The sequence below is a fragment of the Coffea eugenioides genome, chromosome 2, assembly GCF_003713205.1.
Source record: "Coffea eugenioides isolate CCC68of chromosome 2, Ceug_1.0, whole genome shotgun sequence".
NCBI lineage: Eukaryota > Viridiplantae > Streptophyta > Magnoliopsida > Gentianales > Rubiaceae > Coffea > Coffea eugenioides.
In genome coordinates this window covers 79,629,253-79,651,111 of record NC_040036.1, presented here as the reverse complement: position 1 = coordinate 79,651,111, position 21,859 = coordinate 79,629,253, and the positions used below count along the sequence as shown (strand labels likewise).

Genomic DNA, 21,859 nt, shown 5'->3' with positions numbered 1-21,859 from the left:
ATATTGGTAAGGGGGAAGGATGATGATACAGGGTTGGTATGCATTTTGGGTGAGTTAGTCAGTGAGTGTTTTTTTTTTGGAATTTTATTAGGTGTTGTTCAGCATTACCTCTAGGTGTTGTTCTAACTTCGAGGATTGTAGACGTCACCGTTCATCGTATTATAATATAAATCAATCTTTAATCCAATCTTAACCTTAGCCCTACATTTTGAAAAAGTGGACGACGTTTTTTCTAATGAAACTATTATCCTTTTGAGAAACATTCCAATAACAAAGCGCGTATATTAGCAAAGTTCACATAAAAAGATAGATAATACATGAGATACTCAGCTAGTAACAAAGTATATTTTCACTTCTAAACAATTTAGCGGGGACAAAATTAGAGAGTAGTCGATCCACATCTCACCGTCAGCCAAGTCTATGGAAACGAGGCGTGTCCAGTTGAGTTCTGTCTAGGTTGATGTAATTTCCTATAACATTGGGCATAAAATCACAGAATTTTAGTAGAAGCATGAATTTTACACTACTTAATTATATGAGTTAATAAATTTCACAATTACATCAAAGGTGCCCAAGTATGAGTATATGCCAAAGGGTTAATCATATTTTGCCTCCGTGAACTTGGGAGGTAGCCACACTTTACTACTCTCAATCTTAAACGTGTATATTTTATTCCCATGAAAATTAGTCAAAGTTAGAAATAACAGCAACACTAATAATAATAATAATAATAATAAGTGCAACAACATTATTACCCTTTTATTTATTTATGAGAAAATATTTATAACTTACCATTATTATTGCCCTTATATTGCTAGAAGATATACTTTTTCTATACGGCATCTACTTTACAAAAATATCAAATTGATACTAAAATTAAGAAAATTTACATTTAATAATTACTTTATTCAATTTATTAAACCTTAAATCAAACAATAAGAATAAATAACACATTTATGACAATAGATAGGGTTAGCAAAATTTTGAAAAAAATAAGATAATATTAAACTTCTTATTTTTTAAAAAAAAATATTTTTTGTTATATTAGTTTATATATACTGCTAAAATAATAGTATTGTTATTTTTTATTTTTCAAATCAGTCAGCTATTAAATACTTAACCAAAATTGTTAAAAAAAGCTCGTATGCCCTGTTTTTTTAACTTAAAGGAAAATAAATATTAAATCAAACTTCAAAAAAATTTTTTTTTTTTGGGCAAGAGAAGGACAATACTAGTAAACTATAAATGATTTTTTGCAACAAAATGGTAATGTTGTCATAATACTCTTTTTTTTAAGAAATAATGAATTAAGATTTTCAAGGTTGATTGGTCTTACGAAGGTGAAGTGTGTATTTTTAAGTTTGATGGTGGTAAAATGTGTGCCCAAAGTTGGGGGTAACTGTTATTAACCCCACACCGAATAATACCAGAATTACGTTAACCGAAGAGGGTTGGATGGAACTGTCCTGGGAGAGATCCCAAGTCCACTTCCTGCATGCCCTTCGGAAATCGGTTTCCAAAGGTTGAAACCCAACCCAAAGCATGGCCTTCCCTCCATGCGCATGAGGGCAAACCGTGACAAGCTCCCAAATTTCCTCTTGATAAGTGAGATAATGAAAAAGCTAAAAACAATCATGTAATTATTACATCGTGTAATATGAAAAAGGAATGATATATACATCGTGTAAGATGCAAGCAGCAAATAGGAGACGAAGCTCTCAAAGTCAAAGCATTTGCTGCACTAGTCCAAATTAACAATCATGCTTACTTATGCATCACTACACAGTATTCTCTCTTTCCTGTCCATCCTCTATAAATACTCAAGACTTCTACTGAGAAAGGGGATGACCAATTTTCTGGTAAACAACGTACACTGATTCTCTCTACTACTAAATCATTTTTCTAAATCCGAATTGACTTAAGTTTCGGAGCTATATCGGGGGATTCAGAGTCAGGCGGCGCATGTGTCAGAGCTGCTTTGTCAGGTGTCAGAGGTCACATCCGACCTCTCCGGTGGCCAGACATTTATACGTCACTTCGTCTCTATGTCAGAAGATCCTAGCCGAGGTAGTAACCGGGTCGAAGTCACGGCCCGAGGGGGATTGCCGAGGTGGTGGTTCCAGAAGTACCACAGGGTGAGGCCCCCGGACTATCCGAGCTGGAACGACCATCCTCACTCTCAAAGTCAAAGCATTTGCTGCACTAGTCCAAATTAACAATCATGCTTACTTATGCATCACTACACAGTATTCGGTTTGTTAGCTAAATTTTATAGAGAGTACGCCTGAACAAATTACGACTCAGACAGGTTGGTATTGTATTTTCTTTTTCTTTTTTTTTAAGATAGTTGATTTGGCAGGGAGATTTTTGGACTGTATTTCTACAACGACAAATATTTTTAGCACTCTGACCATAGCATTAGACCTCCAGAACTACATTTTTGCTTCTGTTATGTGTATCTTTGAATCTTTTCAGACTTACGCTAAAAGCTGCATCTAAACATGACAAAAATTGATTCTAGGACAAAAAATGAAATATGTACTGGCTAGAATACAATTACAAGACTTTAATCAATCAGCAACAACCGAATGAAAAGTTGTACCAGTATGTGAGTCAATGGAGTAGACAGTACAAGCAATCACAACAGGAGCCAGTTTAACTAACGAGAAATGGCTGTATGCATGTATGAGCTGAAGCTGAATTAGAACACGGGTTTTTGCTAAAAATATCGTAGTCCGGCCTGCCTAGTAACGTAGCCATCATTTCTATCTTCTTAGGGAGAGGGAGGCCATTGAAAGCTAAACCCCTCCGACCCCGTATCATCAATCATCTCTCTTTCTTGCTCCGGTTGTTGGACAATGTAGAAATGTGAGTGAGAGCGGTGGTTTCAGTGGTGCTTTTCTGAAGTGTTTTTAAGGTCGAGGGTCGCAGTTAGGATGGAGGCAATCCCTCTCCCACGGCAATGGAGCTTGTTGTTCATTACGTCCCCTTTTGTGGTGTCCCACCTATTCTATCCTTTTCTGGGCCACAGAAATGACCTTTCTCTATCAATGCAGGTGGCGGGCTCTTCTCGAAGAATAGTAAAATTAGCCCCACCATAACTGCATCAAATGACCCGTCACAATAGAGCTCTATTTTGCTCCTTTTATTGATTTACTTGGATTTATATGCGCAGTGTATATATAAATACGCATTTTGGCTTCAACATTGCACTATGGTGGAGTACTATTTTAAAACCAACTTCTTATCCTCTGCACTGCCACTTTCTACTAACTAATTTCTTCATCTTTAATTTCGATATATCTATATATACCCTACTTTACTTTTCAACGCGATCCATGCATTGTTTTCAGTAGTACTGCCTTGATTTCCGACTTCTGGAGTGTGAATTTACTGGAACTTAGGCAGTAAAACAACTACCAATCGAGCCTGTATAATCATATGAGTAGATTGTGAACTGACTTTTTTGCGCTTGCCAGACGAGAACATGAGGATATCTGTGAACGGGCAATCCCAGGTGCCTCCTGGATTCAGGTTTCATCCTACAGAAGAGGAACTCTTGCAATACTACCTGAGAAAGAAGGTTGCATATGAGAAGATTGACCTGGATGTCATTCGAGATGTTGATCTCAATAAGCTAGAGCCCTGGGACATTCAAGGTATAAATCTACACATAAGCTATCTAGTTTCTATATATAACAGAGAGAATAACCTGTGAATTCCAAGCAGTGATTACTTGCCGTGCATATTCTCTAAATATCTGTCTCATGATCCATTCAGTTATATCTTCATAAAAGAGCAGTATCAAACTGGCCATACATGTAGTCGATGATGCATAGATATGCGATACATAGTTAATCAAATTTAGCCGTCTGTCTGGTAACGCTCTCAACGAATCGTAAATGATGACACACGTATTTTTTTCCCCCTCCTATTATTGACTCTGTTAATCAATTGGATGTTTATTAATTTGTTAGACAAATGCAAAATAGGATCCACCCCACAAAATGATTGGTACTTCTTCAGCCACAAAGACAAGAAATACCCAACTGGAACACGCACAAATCGTGCAACAGCTGCCGGGTTCTGGAAAGCCACAGGCCGGGACAAGGTCATTTACAGTAACTCTAGGCGCATAGGCATGAGAAAGACGCTGGTTTTCTATAAAGGTCGTGCCCCTCACGGCCAAAAGTCTGATTGGATCATGCATGAATATAGACTGGACGATAACAGTACTAGCAACAACGCAGCTGAAGTAGAGAATGTGAGTACAACTAGAACTAGCTAACAACTCTGCTCTCTGATATCTGCTAGCTAGCTGGAGAACACTCTTAATATCCTTCTCAATTATCCGTCATTGGTTAAAACACTGAATTTGGAGCATTTTTTATTATTTTTTTCTTTTTACATTAATTAATAATAATGCTGGTCTCCTCCTGATGAAGGTTTGCAATGCCGCGGCAGAAGCAGCAGCACAGGAAGAGGGGGGTTGGGTGGTTTGTCGAATATTCAAGAAGAAAAATCACCATATAATTAAAAGTCTGGATCACGCTACTCCATTTGTCACCACTTGCTCAATCGTCACAACAGCAGAATGCACAAGAGGCCCCCGCCAAAGGCTAATTGGTTCCAGTGATGATGATGACGACGAACGATCGCTGGAAAAAATACTCGAGTACATGGGAAGGACATGCGCGGAGGAAAGAGGTCGAGATCAAGCAAACCAGAGCGCGACACCAATGTTTCCGATGGTGCCAGTTGACATAGTCACCAAAAGCACTGGCCAGCTGTGTGATAGATTTATGAAGCTTCCTGGTCTAGAAAGCCCAAAATCTTCGCCTAGGACGACGACTACTTGCACTCATGCTTGTTACCAACCCATCACTTCCCTTCAAGTACTGCCCGGCAGAGGTGGCGATGACGCCGATGATGTTCCTCATGATCCCTGTATTGCACTCATGAGCCAAGTAAATGTGGTCAACGCTGCCGATCATCTCCACTCAGTAAACACTACTAGTACTAATTATCGACCGTCAGAAACGGCAGCCGGCCTCAGCGACTGGGCAGCCCTCGATAGGCTGGTGGCTACGCACCTTAATGGCCAGAACGAGACAGCCAAGCACTTGTCTTCCTGTTTTGATGGTGGTGATCACCCAGCCGATCCCAGGGCCGTGGCAGCTCCGTGCTGCGGCCCTCCCGTACCCGACCAAGATCTCCAACTACACTACCAACTAATTAGGTCATTATCATCATCAGCTTCATCCTCTGACGTCATCAACAACCACCACAACCACAGCTGCAACAACAACAAGAGTAGGGATTATCATCACGATGAATGCGAATTGTGGAGCTTCGTGCGATCGGCTTTGGCCCCTACTGACCCTCCTTTTAGCCACATGCCCAATGTTCGGGTCTAAACCAAACAGGACTCATCTCCAAACAAACGAGTACTCCTCATCATGTGCCTTGCGCCCCAATAGTCAAAAGCTTTAATCATTGTTAATAATAATAAAGATGACCCATCAGTGCCATAAAATTGTACACCGTGATTTTATTATAAGAAACTTCATGTCAAGATAATACTAATACACTATAATTGGCTAGCTTAATTGGTTGGGTTGGCGTTATCTTGGAGTACTATGGTTTCTTGATCAGTAATCACCATGTCTCCCCTCTCTACTTAATTGCTTAGCTAGCTAGCTTCTGGGACCTCCCCCATTCCATGTCTCGCATGCATGCAGCCGGATTTGTATGTACAAGTGTACGAGTACAGTATATATAGGAATTGCTATTGCCTTAGCGTTTACGCCGTGTTCGCTTTTTCCATTTACTCTTCTTTAGATTAGAGATTATTATGGTGTACTGTTTATTGCGTGCTTGTCTTCTTGTTAATTCTCTGACGATCTATTTGACCACGTTTATGGAAGTCACTCTGGCTTCGTCCCTTTTCCTTCTTCCTGTTCTTTGTTTTTCTTCGGTTTAACTTATTTTGTCCATCTCCCAGCTTCGCGGACAGTCCCACGAGTCATGGCAAGACAACAGGAGAACTCATGCTAACAAACTTATGGATAATGTCCATAGGTTGAACTTTCTGTCAGTCCCAGCCCGTTCAAATCTCGATTGAGGTTGCTGTGATTTTGGTAAAAAAGTATTTTTAGGTGTTAAAGTATTTTTAAAATATTTGATAAATATCATCCCATGAAATTAAGAATAGAGATTTTGATGTTAAAGGCACTTTTAGCAAAAACTCAAATTTGATGCTTTTAGAGTAATTGTTGTGATTTAAAAAATAAGACATTAAATTTAATTATTTTATTCTATATTATAAACTAAATAAAGAGATAAATACATTTAAAATTTTTTAAATCACTCATTATCCAATACAATAAATACTTATTGAATTATATCTCTAAACAATATATTTAAAAGCACTTGAACACTTAATAAGTACTTTTATTAAAAGCTCCATTGGAGAAGTTATTTCAATAAACTACCGCAACCCCAAACAGGCCCTTCGTCTCAACTTCTTGCCCAATTGGCTATTCCATTCACACCTATTTTTGGTCCTGGAATACCATATTCAGAACGGTTGCAAGAACTGCAATTGTTCATGAAGGTTCATGGCTAAAATTTAGCCAAAAAAAAAATGTAAGGTTCAAATTGCATCTTGTGCATCATTTTTCACACTATGTGTAGGGCTCACAAAATTTTGTTTTATAGTTACACGTTGTTAAAAGTGAGTTACACCGTGTGCATATAAAATTGCATTTTGTGCATTTTGCACAAAATCAGTTCGAACGATTTTCCTGACAACTGTTCGGGCCCGTGCCCTTCCTAGCTTCCGCAATTCATCCCAGGCCGAGAATGTGTGTAATATCATTGTTCACTCAATTATATACATGCTTGGACTCATGGACTATTTAATAACTTGGGTTAATCATTTAAAATTCGTGGTTCTACTCAAAAGTTGCTTGGGCCAGCTTGTATACCCTAACACTACAGTTGGAATCAAAGAAATCTCGTGTGGTCTCTATGTGAGGTAAGTTTGGAACTAGTGTTGTTATGGTTTTAACTATACAAGGGAGTACAAGATGCTAAGTGCCGTATTGGGTTAAGTGCCACTTCGACAGGGATTACCTCTAAAATCTGTATGAGCCACCTTTAGAATCCTCACACGATATAACAAACTTTGCATTCTCGCAGAGTCCTTAAATTGGGGTGAATGTGAGACCCTAAGAAGAGTCCCATATAGGGTAGGATGAGAGGAAAAGAATTATATATATGCATGGACTATTTAGTAACTTGGGTTAACTATTTTGAACTTGTAGTTTCACTCAAAAGTTACTCAAACTAACCCATGGAATGGGGACGTTACAGTTAATGTAAGACTTCGAAAAAAGTCCCACATTGAGTGGGATGAGAAGAAAGGAATTATATATATATATATATATATATATATACTTGGGGCCATGAGCTACTTAGTAACTTGGGTTAATTATTTTGAACTCATAGTTTTTCTAAAAGTTATTCAAGCCAGCCCATGGATCTAGAGGAGTAATAGTTAGTATCAGAACAAATCTCGTATGGTCTTTGCATAGGGTGAGCTTGGGAATAGTAGTGTTATCTTTCTGATTATGCAAGGGAATGCAAAGAGCTCAATATTGTGCAAGGCTAAGTGCCACTTCAACGAGGACCATTTCTACAACTTGCCAGACTAAATGCCACGTTAAATAAGAGCTACCTCTAGAACCCATATGAACCACTTCTATAATCTGTACATAACTAAGTAGATAATTTGAATTAAAATCAGGTTTTGAAAGGATACAAAGTCCTTGAGTAGAGGTGAATTTGAAACCCTAAGAAAACTCCCACATCGAGTGGAATGAGAAAAACAGAATTGTGCCCATGCTTGGGACTATAGACTACTTGGTAATTTGAATTAATCATTTTGAATTCGTAATTCCATTCAAAATTATTCGGGCTAGCCCATTGAACCCAAGACGTTACAATATCAATTGGCGTGGATTTTTGCAATTTGGAAGAATGGACATTTATCTTGAGAAGGATTTACTATATGACAGAAGGAGGAGGAGAAATTGTCGTACTAGAAATATGTGTTTTTGTTAACCGTGATTATTTAAGTAAACTTAAGAGTTAAGTCTAATTAGGAGTGTTATTAAAGAGAACACATGTAATCAAATAATGTGTGTAACATGAGTGTTACACATACATAAAAGACCTAACCTTATTTGGAGCATGAGCAAAATATGCTCTTCAATTTTGTCATTCCTTCCTCGTTTCAAAAAAAATTGTCATTCCTTCCTTGATTTATTATGTCAGTTAATATATTTATTACTAGTTGGAACTGGCAACAAATATAAAACTTTGTAGCCAAAACCCTTAAGCCAACCATGTTTGGTCAAAAAATCACATACTATAATTAAATACGTTAATCTTTGTAGACATTGACAATATATACACTAAGCATGTGCAAACAATGAATTCAAATATAAATTGAGATTAAGTGATACGGATCTAAGGGGGTTAGTGTATACAAGATTAATCGTTATTAAATATTTAAACAACAATAAAGCACAAAGAAAATACAAGTAAAGATAAAAGAAAAGTAAAATAAAAAAGAACAAATAGAATTAAAGAAATGAAAATGGAAAATGAACAACCTAACTATTTAGCCAATCAAATTTCAAGTATGAAAATGAAAGAAACAATTAAGTGTGGTGGATCATTAGCACCCCATCATTAACAAAAATAACAAATTAAATGAATACGAGTTCATGTTCAAATAATATGCTTTTACTTAATCAAAAAATGAGGCATCTCACTTCATATTGAACAATTTCAAAAAAAATTAACAAATTCAACTTATATAACACGACAAATGATAAATTTAGAGTATGCAAAAATAAATATACAAAGAATTGTGTTTTATTTGTTAGGAAAATTTGGGTCATCCAAGTACTCCCCCCTCCCCCCCACCCAACAACCCACAAAAAAAAAAAAAGACGGGAAGTCATTCATGTATTTTGTTTTTAGGTGATCAACCCATTTGAATTTACTGTTACAGTTTGTTTGTCTTACAACAAATAATAATTATTATAATAAAGAGAAAAAAAGTAATCAGAGTTATTGGTATTGTGCATACCGTTCAAATTATACATATTCATGTCAAAATATTTTATATTTGGGCAAAAACTCTGATTTTCAATTGTTAAATGTTGATGATTTCATTAGAATGTCCATCGTTGGGTTTTTCACTTTCGGTTCCAATAAAACATATCCATACTCTAGTTGGTAAATGATTTCGTCAGGAGGTGAACTCTAATTCTTCTAAACATAGAATTAGTCAATTCATTTACTCTAATTCTTCTAAACATCGCTGTTATAATTCAAACCTTTACTTTACTAATATATATAAACTCCATCTGCTGTACCAACGACCAAGTCTTGTTGTCTACATTTATTTTTTCTTGTTTAACAAAATCATTTTGTGTATAGTTGTAAATTATTATACTTTATTTACATACACTGATTTGCTTGCATCATCAACACATTTTTCAATCACCTTTTTATCTCACATACATCATATCAAAAAAGTACTACAGTACTTTTTTCACAAAATTATCTCAAATAATTTACAATCCAAACAGACTCAATTGTTTCAGTTTGATTTAAGTGTAATGAAAATTATTAAGTACACAATAATTTTAGTTAAAACGGTGTCAATATTTGACACATCAGAGTATGAGCTATAAATTATATAAAAAGCTCAACAAAATGGTTTGAACAACGTTAGATCTATTATTTCGATGTAAATAACGTTTCTAAAAACATGTGGTAAAAGAAATAGAAAAAACACGTTATACAATGGTGATGACAATTAAATTTCATAAAGAACTTTAGTACAAAAAATAAGATTTTGGAAAAACATGCTTTTGCACGTGAGGTATTGCTAGTTACTACCTGAAAGAGGCTAAAGTAGTTCCAAACAAAAGTAGAAAAATGGTTATTTGCACTCCTATTTTGTTATTCAAGCTCCCACTATCATTTTGATTATATAATTTTTATTTATTAGAATATAAGATAAAACAAATAATGGGAGTTTAAATAACAAAAAATGAAGTGCAAATAACTACCCGTTTGGCAAGTGAGTTTTTTGGGTGTTTGTCTAAAACTTTACTGTAGCTTACTGTAGAAGTTTTTTTAAAAATTTTTAAAATGTGTAAATTTTTTAATATTATGAAGTGTATAGTTTAAAAACTTTGAAAAGTTTTTTGAGATTACTGTAGTTAAAGTTTTTAAAAAACTTATAGCAGACAAACTTGACAAAAAACTCAAGTGCCAAACAGGGAACATGTATTTTCCTTTCTTAGAACAGAGAAACATTACACTAATTACAACTGAAATGACTTAACATAGTTTTTTTTTTGTTTTTTGCAACGCCTTTCTACCACTGGAGTGAGTACTAGCCAGCATCAATGATAAAAGAAGGCAAAGAATTAAAGAGGGTGGAAGATAGGGGATGAAAAGGTAGTGGAAATCCAAAATTTTTGAGGCTAAATAGGATCTAAGGTCCAAAAATCTTCGACTTGTACAAACTACAACTAGCATCAGTATGTTAATTCTCTTTAAACTTACAAGGATACAGGAAAAGAAATCAATAATGGTTCCATTGGTAAGTTCTATCCTAAACCTAAAATTACCTGTAAGTTTTTGTAAGATAATTTTCAAGAAATCCAAATCCCTTCAACTTCAGAAGGGATGTTTCTTGCATCCCATGCCTCTTGTCTGTCAGTGCCCGACATAGATTTTTTTTTTCTTTCCTCTTTGGCAAAGTATGGAAGATCATCTCAGTTGGGTTTTAACAAGTCAAGGCTCCATTTATATATAGTTAGTACCACTTTTGGGATTCGGGTTATGAGTTTCAGATTGATAAATGTGAAACTCATATTTAACTCACAAAATATTCGAACTGTGAGGCTAATTTGGCTTTAGTCCAAACTCACTTGTTGTTCTTAATTTCCTTAATATAATTACTATAACTATTAAATTCTAAAATTAATTTAACATCCACAGGACTACAACATTAAAACTATATTCAAACCAATAACTGTTCATTAAAAAATATATAAACCAAGAATTTTTCAACAATAATATATCCAATTAGTCCAAAGTACGTGAAAAATAATAGTAATAAAACATGATCAATAGTTAATACATGTTAAAAGGTTCTCAATTTGTTCGTACTAAGATTTGTCCTTCTAAAGCTTTTGACATAATTTTGTATATTTTATATATATATATATATATTAATATATTTTGACCTATATAGGGTTTTAATCTAATAAGACTCAAACTCGACTCACATTTAATTTATGCTTGATATTTAGATCCAATTTCAACTCAATTCAATGAAATATTAGACTCGTCGGACTTTATCAGGTTAAGCAATTAGTCTCGCTCCATTGATATCCTACCATTTGGTCACCTACAAACAAAATTTCATTATGTGTAGAATGCCCAATATAGGCCCAACAAACTAAAATATCAATTTGATTCAACCCAAAATCGAACCCCAAAAGTCATCTTAAAATCGATGATTTTTTTTTTGGGCGATTTTTGGATCTGGATGGTCAGAAAATGGTGAGCATTTCTCCCCAGAGCAGAGGCATTAAATGTAGGGGTGGGCAAAAAATCCGATCCGATCCGAAACTCGACGAACCTGATCCGATCCGATCAGAAAAATAGGATATCCGATCTGATTTTTCTTAGCGGGGCAGATGCGGATCGAGTACCCGTAAAAACGAATACGGATACGGATCAATAAAATAAAAACCCGCGGGTACCCGACCCGCAGGGTATATTATATAAATATTAAAAAAATAAGGGTTCATCATATAAATTTTATAATTTTTAATCCTAAGTATAAGTAAAGTGGTTCACAACCTCATATTCTAATTTCATATGATCCGCCTCTCCTCATCTTGTCTTAAAAAAACGAATATTCTTGGTGAAACCTGAACTAAAATGAACAAAACAAAGAAAAATTAGTGAAACTCTATCATAAAAATTGTTCATCGTTTTCATCATTTTTCATTTTTATTCTACTTCCATTGATCTTTCTTGCAAATTTTTCATCAATTCAATCAAAAATTTGTGTTTGGAGCTCCAATTTTCTATTAGCTAGACAATTAAAACATTTGTGTCTTTCATTTATTTATTTGTTTTATTGCAATTGTGTCTCTTAAATTTGTCTCCTTTATTTTAGTGCAAGAAATTTATTTGTCTTTTTCATTACCTTTAATGCAATAAGGTCTATTCCAAAGATGTAAGAAAGTTGGTGAAAATTTTTCAAGATTATTTTGATTATACTTCAAAAATTATTAGCTCTGTTCAATTCTTTTCTGGACTTGATTCCATAATCGACTCATTTTGGATGCAGTCTTGTACCATAACATCCTTAAGGAAGTTGGAAAAGTTGCCAAATACTTATTATTCTTGTGTTTGTTATGTTATAAAAGGATGAAATGCGTGAGAATGGTGATGTACTCAAAATTATCATAAAATTTCATTTTATCTATTAGATATTATAATTCTAATATGTACTAAATTTATGAGATCGGTTTGATTATTGGATGAAATGTGTGAGAATGATGACGTATGGATTTTGATTATAATATCTCTACCAATGTTAATTAGAAAGCATTTTTTTTATTGAAAAATATGTTGATATTAAGTGAAAAATATTTTTTATTGGAATTTTTTTTTAGGGGCGGGTACCCTATGACCCGCCCCTTTTTTTCGGGTACTCGAATAGTGGGTATTCAAAAATATTAGGAGCGGGTTAGGTCGCAAAATGGCTGATCCGATATTTTAGGGTCGGGTCAGCCAAAACTTATTAGGGGTGGGTACCCGACCCGTGCCCACCCCTAATTAAATGGATAGCCATGCGAAGCCTCAACATGGAAGCTTAGAGAGAAAAAAAAAAAAGTAAATAAATGTAGATATACGTATAATACAATATTGTCCTTTGTTGTGAAAGAAAAAAATGTAAAAAGAAAATTTCATGTGTCACGAGGAAAGTTAACATCATTGATATAGATATACACAATGCACATATTATTAAATAACAAATTTTTCTACTAAATCCAAATTGTACCTTCTCATCTACCAAGAGTAAATAACAGCTTAACCTATGTGCTTTATAGATAAATTGATACCATCAATCCTCATCTCTAATATTAGTAAGGAGAAAATCGATGGAGAGAGTTTTGGTTACAATAATGACAATTCTACCTAGAATTTTAAGTCAAAGTTGGTTACTTGGGATGTATTTCATATTTGTGCTCTTCATAGTAAGCTTCCTTTTCTCCCACTTGTGTTTTTGCGTATAAATATTCTTTCCTTATCCATCACACTAACTCTACTATGTGATTATAGAGACTTTACTTCTGCAGAAATGTTTATTAGGTGGGGGTAGAAAAATTGGGCTTGATAGCTACGAAAGAATAGGAAGGATAGGAGTTTGATTTAAATCCTTTATGACTGATCATCAAGTAATAAATGTTTTTTCTTTTTCACTTTTTTTTTTGAAAAGAAAAGATTCACTTTATATTGACTTGGGAAGTTACAGAATTCTAGCTTTGACAGCCAAATTATGAGCTAAATTTACATATGACCTACTAACTTTGAGAAAAAATAACTCTAGCAAAGGATTGAGAGATACAAAGTATGTCTTGCAAAAATTTTTTAAAAATTTCTACAGTAAAGTTTTAGACAAATTCCCAAAAAACTCACCTTCCCAACAGGGCCTGTAGTCCTAACATAAACTTCTGTGTCAATAGATGGATAGATCCAAAAGACACTTTAGCAGAAGCAGACAATCCGTCTTCACCAGAATATTAGCATTGCTTAGTTAATTCTGTAGCAAAGAACTCAAAGTCATAGACGTTCATTTTGAAAATGGATATGAATAACTCAAACATAAAAGGGTATAACCATTCACCTATTTCAGTAGCTTCACTTGAGAAGGATTCTATTAATTCCTAGAGATCTATAGACCTTGAAGATGATTATACATGGTTGCAAAAAATTTAAATAAAAAATAAAATAAAAACTCAAGAGGGCTACTTGCCAGAAACTATATATGTTGGATCCAGAGTCTAGGAAAAGAAAAAATAGATGGTCTTTTGTATGTCAAAAGGGCAAAGTACAAAGACGGTTCCAGCAAGGGATGATTCTACCGAAGCCAAAAGTAGACAGCTAGAGGAAATTCCAGATTAATCGTGCTGATGACAACTCAGAACCTGCAGATAAGAATTCAACGTCAAAACTTTCTTTCATCTTTATTCTTTCAGCTCAAAACTCGTGTGTACACCAAAAATCTTTCATCTTTCATCTACACTAAATCTACTCAGAGATGAAGGTACAAAAATTTAATCAGATTCAAGTCCAAGACGTCAAGTTTTTGTTGGGAACAATAAAGAACACGATCTAGAGTCGAATAACTCCCAAAGTATCACTTTTTTCTCCTCTAGAATTTTGTGTTATAATTTGATTGGGAACAAATGAAAAAGAACCTCTGTCAGAAGCAAGGACATGCGATCCAATTTCAATTTAAAGACCACAGCCTTCAGATTGCAATTGATACATTAACTAGCTACTTCTCATCTGAAACTGAAAGATGAAAATTTTAGTAGGAAAATTTTCACATGCTGCATGCAGCATCTTCTCATCTCTGAAAATTTTAATTTTTTCAAAGCAAACTACCTTTGAATTGATGTCATGTAACAGCTCCAACAATTGCAAGACCACCCCACTGCAAGTAAAGCAAGTGTGCCATGAAGCGTCCGGTCTAAAGAATGAATCGAGAAATGTAATAACATCTTTTCCCTCGATTAATTTCAAAAACCGTCCGTGTCTTTGTTAGAATTGAATGTAAATCTCCACCTAAGACTAACTAATAATAAATGTGGGTCAAGTTCAAAAATTGCCTGCCTCCAATGTACAGCATTTTTTTTTTTAATTAGATGACCAACAAGAAGAAATCATCAGTCAATCATTCTTCCATCGAGCCCAGCTTCAAAATATTATTATTGGTAGACCACAATCATAAAAAAAAGTATTAATTGCTTTGCCCATTCAATTATTACCACGTACATGCAGGACCATTCCACATTAGACTAAAAGTCATTTTTAACAGTAGTAATACTCAGTAAATAAGGAATCTTTTTTTTTTTTTTTTTCACGATCTCGAGTTTATGAAATAACAAGAAGAACCTTAACAAGAATTTGAAAAGCCATCGACAGTTGGAATATTATTACGTGGATCATATATATAATTCCCTGAAAAACAAAGGGTACTCGCGATGGAATCATGTGCGACGTCATCTCGCTTGCACATGCTTACAAATCCATTAACCAGTCCAACCTCACTACTTACTGTCTTCCACCAATTCCACAAGCCACCGCCATTCAAAATTAAGAAAACTTTTAAATTCAAGCAATTAAAAGAATTTAAAAGCAATAATAAATAAATAGAGGAATACCGAGGGCAAGTGTCCTAACTACAAATTTGTTTTTCTTTTCTTTGTTCTTTTAGTGCTGAACATATTATTCATAGCTCAAGATTTTTCGAATCCCAGATTTGTGAACTTTGTTCTGGTGCTTGGATTACTCAATCCAACACGTCTGCTAATACCCCCCCAACAAAAAAAAAATAAAAATTAAAGAAAAAAATCATAGCTCACGGTGCATAATACTTATCTTAATTGCAGATAAATAGAATAAAAGACAAAATAGATTGACAAACAAGCCTGCGGATCCTTTCCTTCTTTTAACCATTTCTGGCAAGTTCTTTGTGGCAAAATCAAAACATTTTTTAGAGATTTCATATTAGCAACACGATGTATCCACACAGTGCCTGCCTTCTAATGTTTCCGATAATACTACTACCTGCTAATATAGCAACACGAAGCAGAGACGAAACATATCACGCATCAATTTTTTTGATCTTCAAGGAAGCAAATGGATAGGATTGGTTATGCCATGAATGAAATGTCTAAGAAACTTTAAACCAAATGTAATGAGCTAAGAAAGCTGTATGGTTCGTATCAAATTTCTCAAATTCTTTAGCCAATTACTGTAGATAACAGTCTCAAGTTTGAAGCCTTCCAAGATTACCACAAGTACCTCTCCGAAACTAAGGTGAAATATTTCAGTACAAATTTGAAAGAAAAGATCAAATTTGAAAGAAACAAGACATTATTAAAATTGATTGCTTAGTTAAAAAAAAATGCATTTAATCAAAGCAAAATGATGAAACCATGACTGATCAAACTAACTAACGTTCACTCCCTATCCGAGTTTAAAAGCATGAACATTTCAGGTCATATTCCTTCAGAAATGAATAATTTTTCAGCTATTTTTTCGGTTCAATCAATTTTTGATGGTTCAACCAATCGAACCGACTGATCCGATCCGATTTTCTAAACATTTACTGTAAAAAATAAAATAGAAGCCAACTCCTGGGTGCTGTGGTCTCCAGTCAGCAGTCAAGCCCACATTTTACTCTTCACGTGAAGCCATCGGGGCGTCGTGACTGATGAGGAGTAAAATTTGACGGGAAAGTGAGGAAAGCGTGAGGCAAAGACAAAGGCGTTCACGGAGGCCATTAAAGACAGTTTTGGTTGGTGTGCAGTGTGCAGCAAGTAGCAAGTGCTACTGCATTTCTCAACGTGCATTGGTTTCTCTCCTGTCGATAAAAAAAAAAAAAAAAAAAAAAGTTAGGGAACTCACTCACCGCAGCTTTCAATGTGCGTGCACTCTCATTCATAATCATATCACTTACAGGACACAGTACAGAACTAGTCTTCAGTGTTCTTCGTGCATGATGCCCCCCCGCCTTTTCCTAGTTATTAGTGCTAATTATTTTGCTTTCAAAGCTGCTGAACACCGCACCCGGACCCCTCCTCCTCCCCACCTCCTGTCTGCTCTGGTATCTGCCCTCTGACAAGTGACAACCCCCTCCCCGCTGTCCTCATTTTCCCCAAGACTAAAAAGAAAAAAAAAATTCCATCATTCCATTTTTGTTTTCTTTTTATATCAAAACACCTCATCCAAATCCCAGCGCACTCCGTCTCAACGCACACTCTCTCACATTCTGGTTCAATTAATATTTGGTTGCTTATGCGGTCAGTCATGGAGGTGTTAGCTTACTTCCGAGACTATTAGCGTTAGCAAGTGTTCGACTGACTTAAATGCTGCAAGCAAAAGTACATTATTGTATGCTGCATGGGGAAAAAAGTAGGATCCTCTTGGTTGACCGCTGTCAAAAGGGCATTTAGATCTCCCAGTAAAGATAGTGAGAAAAAGAATTGCAGAAGGAAAGATGGTGACAATGAAGATGAACCGGAAGAGGAAGAAGAAAAGGTGCACCGCCCCCCGGGATCCTCAGTGCCATTTTTCCTTTTTTTTTTTTTTTTTGTAGTCCTACTGCTCAATCTAGTACTGTAATTTTCACTAGATACATGTTTTTGGTTGTGGACAATCATTTCTTTTGTTCATTCTGAATTGGCGTATGCAGAGAAGGGGGAAACGAAGATGGCTCTTCCGGAAGCCGACCAACCACGAAGGTTTGACCCAACAAATGCCCGCGCTTAAACCACCAAATGCAGTGGATATCGCCGCAGCATCTGGATCCATGACTGCTCAAGCAGCTGCTGCGGAACAAAGGCATGCCATTGCTGTGGCAGTGGCGACCGCAGCTGCTGCCCAGGCGGCAGCGGCCACAGCCCAGGCAGCAGCAGAAGTTGCCAGGCTTGCCAGGCCACCACCTTCAAATTATGCGAGGGAGCATCATGCTGCTACTCTTATTCAAAGAGCTTTCAGAGGGTACCTGGTGAGTGGGTTTACAGATCTCGTCTCTGCTTGACCTGGGATACTTCTTCGTAGTTTAATTGAATTAGTTGCGGATCTCACCCGAACGTTTTCCTTTCTTTAAATGAGTACTACTGCTACTGCCTACTACACCTTATGTGGGGCCTAAACAAAATGAAAATGGAATCAGCAGCAATTAGTAATTGTGATTTACTCATCAGACCTCTATTATTTGGTTGGTTGATAATGACAATTAATGTATTCAAGTGCTTCTTTTGAGGTTAAACCCTGCTTAATTATTTCCTGGGCTAAAGAAAAAAAGAGAACTGAAATTGGATAGAAGCAACCAGGTCGAGTCCCGGTGTATGTAATTCCCATTTTAAGACTGCTAATTCTCGGAAACTGGTTGAAAATTGAATACTTAGGTCCCGTTTCGACTGATATTAGTTTCTGGAGTTTCCTTAACCAATCATATCTCCTCGTCTCGTCTCGTCTCTTTCAATCATTCTGCGAAGTGAGCATAGCTAAAGGTGAGGGAGAGGGTCACTTTGTGATTTTTTATTTGAAGGCAAGGAGAGCTTTTCGTGCGCTCAAAGGTCTGGTAAGATTGCAAGCATTAGTAAGGGGTCACAATGTCCGGAAGCAAGCCAAGATGACCCTCAGATGCATGCAAGCCCTAGTTCGAGTGCAGGCTCGAGTACTTGACCAACGAATAAGGCAATCTAGTGATGGAAGCAGAAGATCGACTACATTTAGTGACACCAACAGCATCTGGAGCTCGCGCCATCCACAGGACATTTCTGATCGAAAATCTATGGTAAGGGGCTGCTGTTTGAATGCAGTATCACCTGATCAGGCTTTCAGGTTAGTTGCCTAATGTGTTTTGTGACGTTCGTCCATTTGATCAGTCGAGAGATGGCAGTAGCATTCCCGATGATTGGGATGATCGGCCACACACTATAACCATTGAGGAGGTCAAAGCGATGTTGCAAGATAGGAAAGAAGCTGCTTTAAAGCGGGAGAGAACCTTATCTCATGCCTTCTCTCAGCAGGTTCTTCCTCTTCCTCTATAGTATAATAGTAGCATATGTTCTTCTTCCTCCTTTTAATTTGGACAAATTTTGTTTCAATATTAGACTAGTGTTTATTACTAATAGCCTAAATGTATATGTTTTGCGCACCAACAGATGTGGAGAGCAGGAAGGAATTCATCTTTCGGCAGCGAGAATGAGCTTATTAGGGAAAATCACCAACGGCTGGATAGATGGATGGCCGCAAAGCCGTGGGAGAGCAGCAGGGGGAGGGCATCCACCGATCAAAGGGACTCTGTTAGAACTGTTGAAATTGATACTGCTTCCAATTCCCGCAGGCCGAGCCAACATCAAAGGCCTGGCTCACCTCTTCATAGGTCGTCCCAACAAGCTCAATCTCTCCACTCTCCTGTCACACCTTCTCCGTCCAAAACAAGGCCTCTCCAAGTCCGCTCCGCCAGTCCTAGATATGCTGCAGTGGAAGAAAGATGCGGTCATACAGCTCAAACCCCAACACTGAGGTCTAATTACCACCATTACAGCGGTGGTGGCCTGCACCAACAATCCAGAGGCATGACCGGTGCGGTGCCTAATTACATGGCCGCAACAGAATCTGCTAAAGCTAGAATCCGCTCTCAGAGTGCACCGCGACAGAGGCCCGCCACTCCAGAGAGGGAAAGGGCGGGCTCGGTTAAGAAGAGGTTGTCGTTTCCTGTCCCGGACCCATATGGTGCAGGCACGGGCTACGGAGATTATATGAGAAGCCCAAGCTTTAAGAGTGCTTGTGGAGTGCATCTGGGGTTTGAACAGCAGTCTAACTATTCATCTTGCTACACCGAGAGTCTGACAGCAGGGGAGATTTCACCTTCTTCGACCGGCGACTTGAGAAGGTGGTTGAGGTGATTGAGCATTGAAGGGGAAGAAGAGAAAAGCTTCGATCGAGCATTAGATTTGGAGGGCCCTCGTAATCTGTACTACTTGCTTCTTCAACTCCCAATTTGACTGCGTATTTTTTGCTTAGTTCCAGTTATATTTATGTCCCCTCTTTGCTCATCATCACTACTATTTCACAGCATTAGTCGGCGGAAATTATATATATATATATATATACATTACTTTCAAGCACTAAACATAAAACGGGTTAGTCGCTATGTTTCTAAATGCGGATCAATGAGTGAATTGGATAAGTTTTCAAGGTTCATCTGATTCGACTGCCGGTCCAATGTTTTTTATTTTGTTACTATTGATTTGGATAATGCTACATACATATATATATATATATATATGTATATATACAGACACGCACACACTATCATAAAAGAGGGAGTTTGCAAGTGATTGTCGACCGACCGATCGAATTCAACAATCAATTTCGTCCCATTAGTTGTGTGGATGTTGTTAAACTAATGAGTGATTGCTTTGTCTGAGAAAGATCTCTGCACATTCAACTAGCATGATTCGGTGCTGCATTGCAAGTATGATTCTTAGTTGAAGCCATTGCTGAATGTAACGAATCAAAATCATACAGTAGAATGCTACAATTTGGCTCTCATTGACCAACTGCTGAAAGAAACAAGCAAGGCAGCCCCACTTGTGTTCAATTGTAATCTAATAGAGCTGCAGATTACCTTGCAAGAAAACTAGATTCTGCAGGCTTTGAAGTGTTCAATTGTAATTGTGCCATAAGAGTTAGCAAAAAATTTAGATGATGCTAGGAAGGGAACTCTTGCTACGTAGAGGGGTTAAATTCTCTTCCGAAAACTCATGCATATATTAACCGAGTTCTTCCTTACTTTTGAATTATATTAAAACTTACCATTTTCCCAAAAAAAAATAATAATAATTTCTGAGCAACCTCATGCGTCGCATGAGTCCCCTATTCAACTAGTATGTCTGTATATATATATATGTAAAGCGACAATCAATTCAATTACTTTGTATTTATCATTTTTGACCAATTAAACTGGTATTTGACTTAATTTGACTTCTTTTTTTTTTGAGTTAAATACAGAACTGGATAGATATTAGGGTCGATTTTCAATTTCGGATCTGTTCATCCAGTTTGATTTTCAAAACACTAGTTGCTTGACCAAAGCAGACATCATGCCACAAGAACAAAGTTGGTAAAGGGTAGAAATAGTTTACGCTTGGAACGATGCACACCTTGCTATTCACATTATACATCTTTCAATGTTTAAAGTTGGAATAAAATCTTGAGTAAATCTTATATATACTGACACAGTGTACACACTGTCACTGCTGGATTCATGACATGTGTACAAAAGTTGAATTTCAAATTCAATTTTTACATAATGAATCCTAAAATCTTACCTTCAAAACTTTGGGCTTCCAGAACAATAATGAAAAGAATCTAACAGAAATCTCGCGGAATTTGGGTTGAGGACATTATCACTTAACTTTGGTTTGATAATCCAATTCAATATTTAAACATAATGGATTCAGATTGTAACGTATTCAGACGTGTTTGATAACAAAAAATTGAACAACAAGTGATAATGAATTTTTTTTATGCAAAACTTACTTTCAAAGCTAAAAAATGCATCCTGGTTGTTGGAGGTGAAGTTAAATCAAATAGGTATGCAGTATGCAGGAGTGGTGGAATTCTGTGGATTGGACGTGGGAATCTCCCCCCGGCCCTTTTCAGCCTTCTCTGGCCCAGTTTTGGTGGATATTTGGAGCGTGATCTCGGAATATCACTTGTCCCGATAGGATTCGTGCTGACTTACCAATTGGATTAGGAAGCTGATTGATGGGTAGGAAAACAGGATGTTTCGGTTGAGGGATATTTGGGCCAGACGAGGTTCGCTATGTGGTGGACAGGCAAAAGACATGTGTGCTTTGGTCAGTGGAGTATAAAATTTTCAGTGACAATTTAAAATGTTACTTTGGTTCCAGAATGTATTATCAGAAAG

General features: G+C 36.5%; 2 protein-coding genes across 2 annotated transcripts; both read left to right on the top strand.

Moving 5' to 3' along the window:
* Positions 1 to 3,487: 3,487 nt before the first annotated feature.
* Positions 3,488 to 5,540, top strand: LOC113763822 (NAC domain-containing protein 43). The gene is made up of 3 exons (XM_027307771.1): positions 3,488 to 3,659; positions 3,978 to 4,255; positions 4,446 to 5,540. Exons 1-3 carry the CDS (start codon positions 3,488 to 3,490, stop codon positions 5,415 to 5,417), a joined length of 1,422 nt encoding a protein of 473 aa, XP_027163572.1. The 3' UTR covers positions 5,418 to 5,540.
* An 11,382-nt stretch (positions 5,541 to 16,922) lies between these two features.
* On the top strand, positions 16,923 to 19,982 carry LOC113763995 (protein IQ-DOMAIN 1). Its single transcript, XM_027308014.1, has 5 exons — positions 16,923 to 17,448; positions 17,603 to 17,917; positions 18,464 to 18,712; positions 18,804 to 18,947; positions 19,083 to 19,982. Exons 1-5 carry the CDS (start codon positions 17,311 to 17,313, stop codon positions 19,827 to 19,829), a joined length of 1,593 nt encoding a protein of 530 aa, XP_027163815.1. The 5' UTR covers positions 16,923 to 17,310; the 3' UTR covers positions 19,830 to 19,982.
* Positions 19,983 to 21,859: the final 1,877 nt, after the last annotated feature.

What these genes read in the sequence shown, in the direction of transcription:
- LOC113763822 (XM_027307771.1), top strand. Translation starts at nt 3,488, where the DNA reads ATGAGGATATCTGTGAACGGGCAATCCCAGGTGCCTCCTGGATTCAGG. An exon ending in AGAGCCCTGGGACATTCAAG is followed by an intron (nt 3,660 to 3,977) that starts GTATAAATCTAC and finishes TTAATTTGTTAG; the next exon opens with ACAAATGCAAAATAGGATCC. An exon ending in CTAGCAACAACGCAGCTGAA is followed by an intron (nt 4,256 to 4,445) that starts GTAGAGAATGTG and finishes CTCCTGATGAAG; the next exon opens with GTTTGCAATGCCGCGGCAGA.
- LOC113763995 (XM_027308014.1), top strand. Translation starts at nt 17,311, where the DNA reads ATGGGGAAAAAAGTAGGATCCTCTTGGTTGACCGCTGTCAAAAGGGCA. An exon ending in TTTCTGATCGAAAATCTATG is followed by an intron (nt 18,713 to 18,803) that starts GTAAGGGGCTGC and finishes CCATTTGATCAG; the next exon opens with TCGAGAGATGGCAGTAGCAT. An exon ending in CTCATGCCTTCTCTCAGCAG is followed by an intron (nt 18,948 to 19,082) that starts GTTCTTCCTCTT and finishes GCGCACCAACAG; the next exon opens with ATGTGGAGAGCAGGAAGGAA.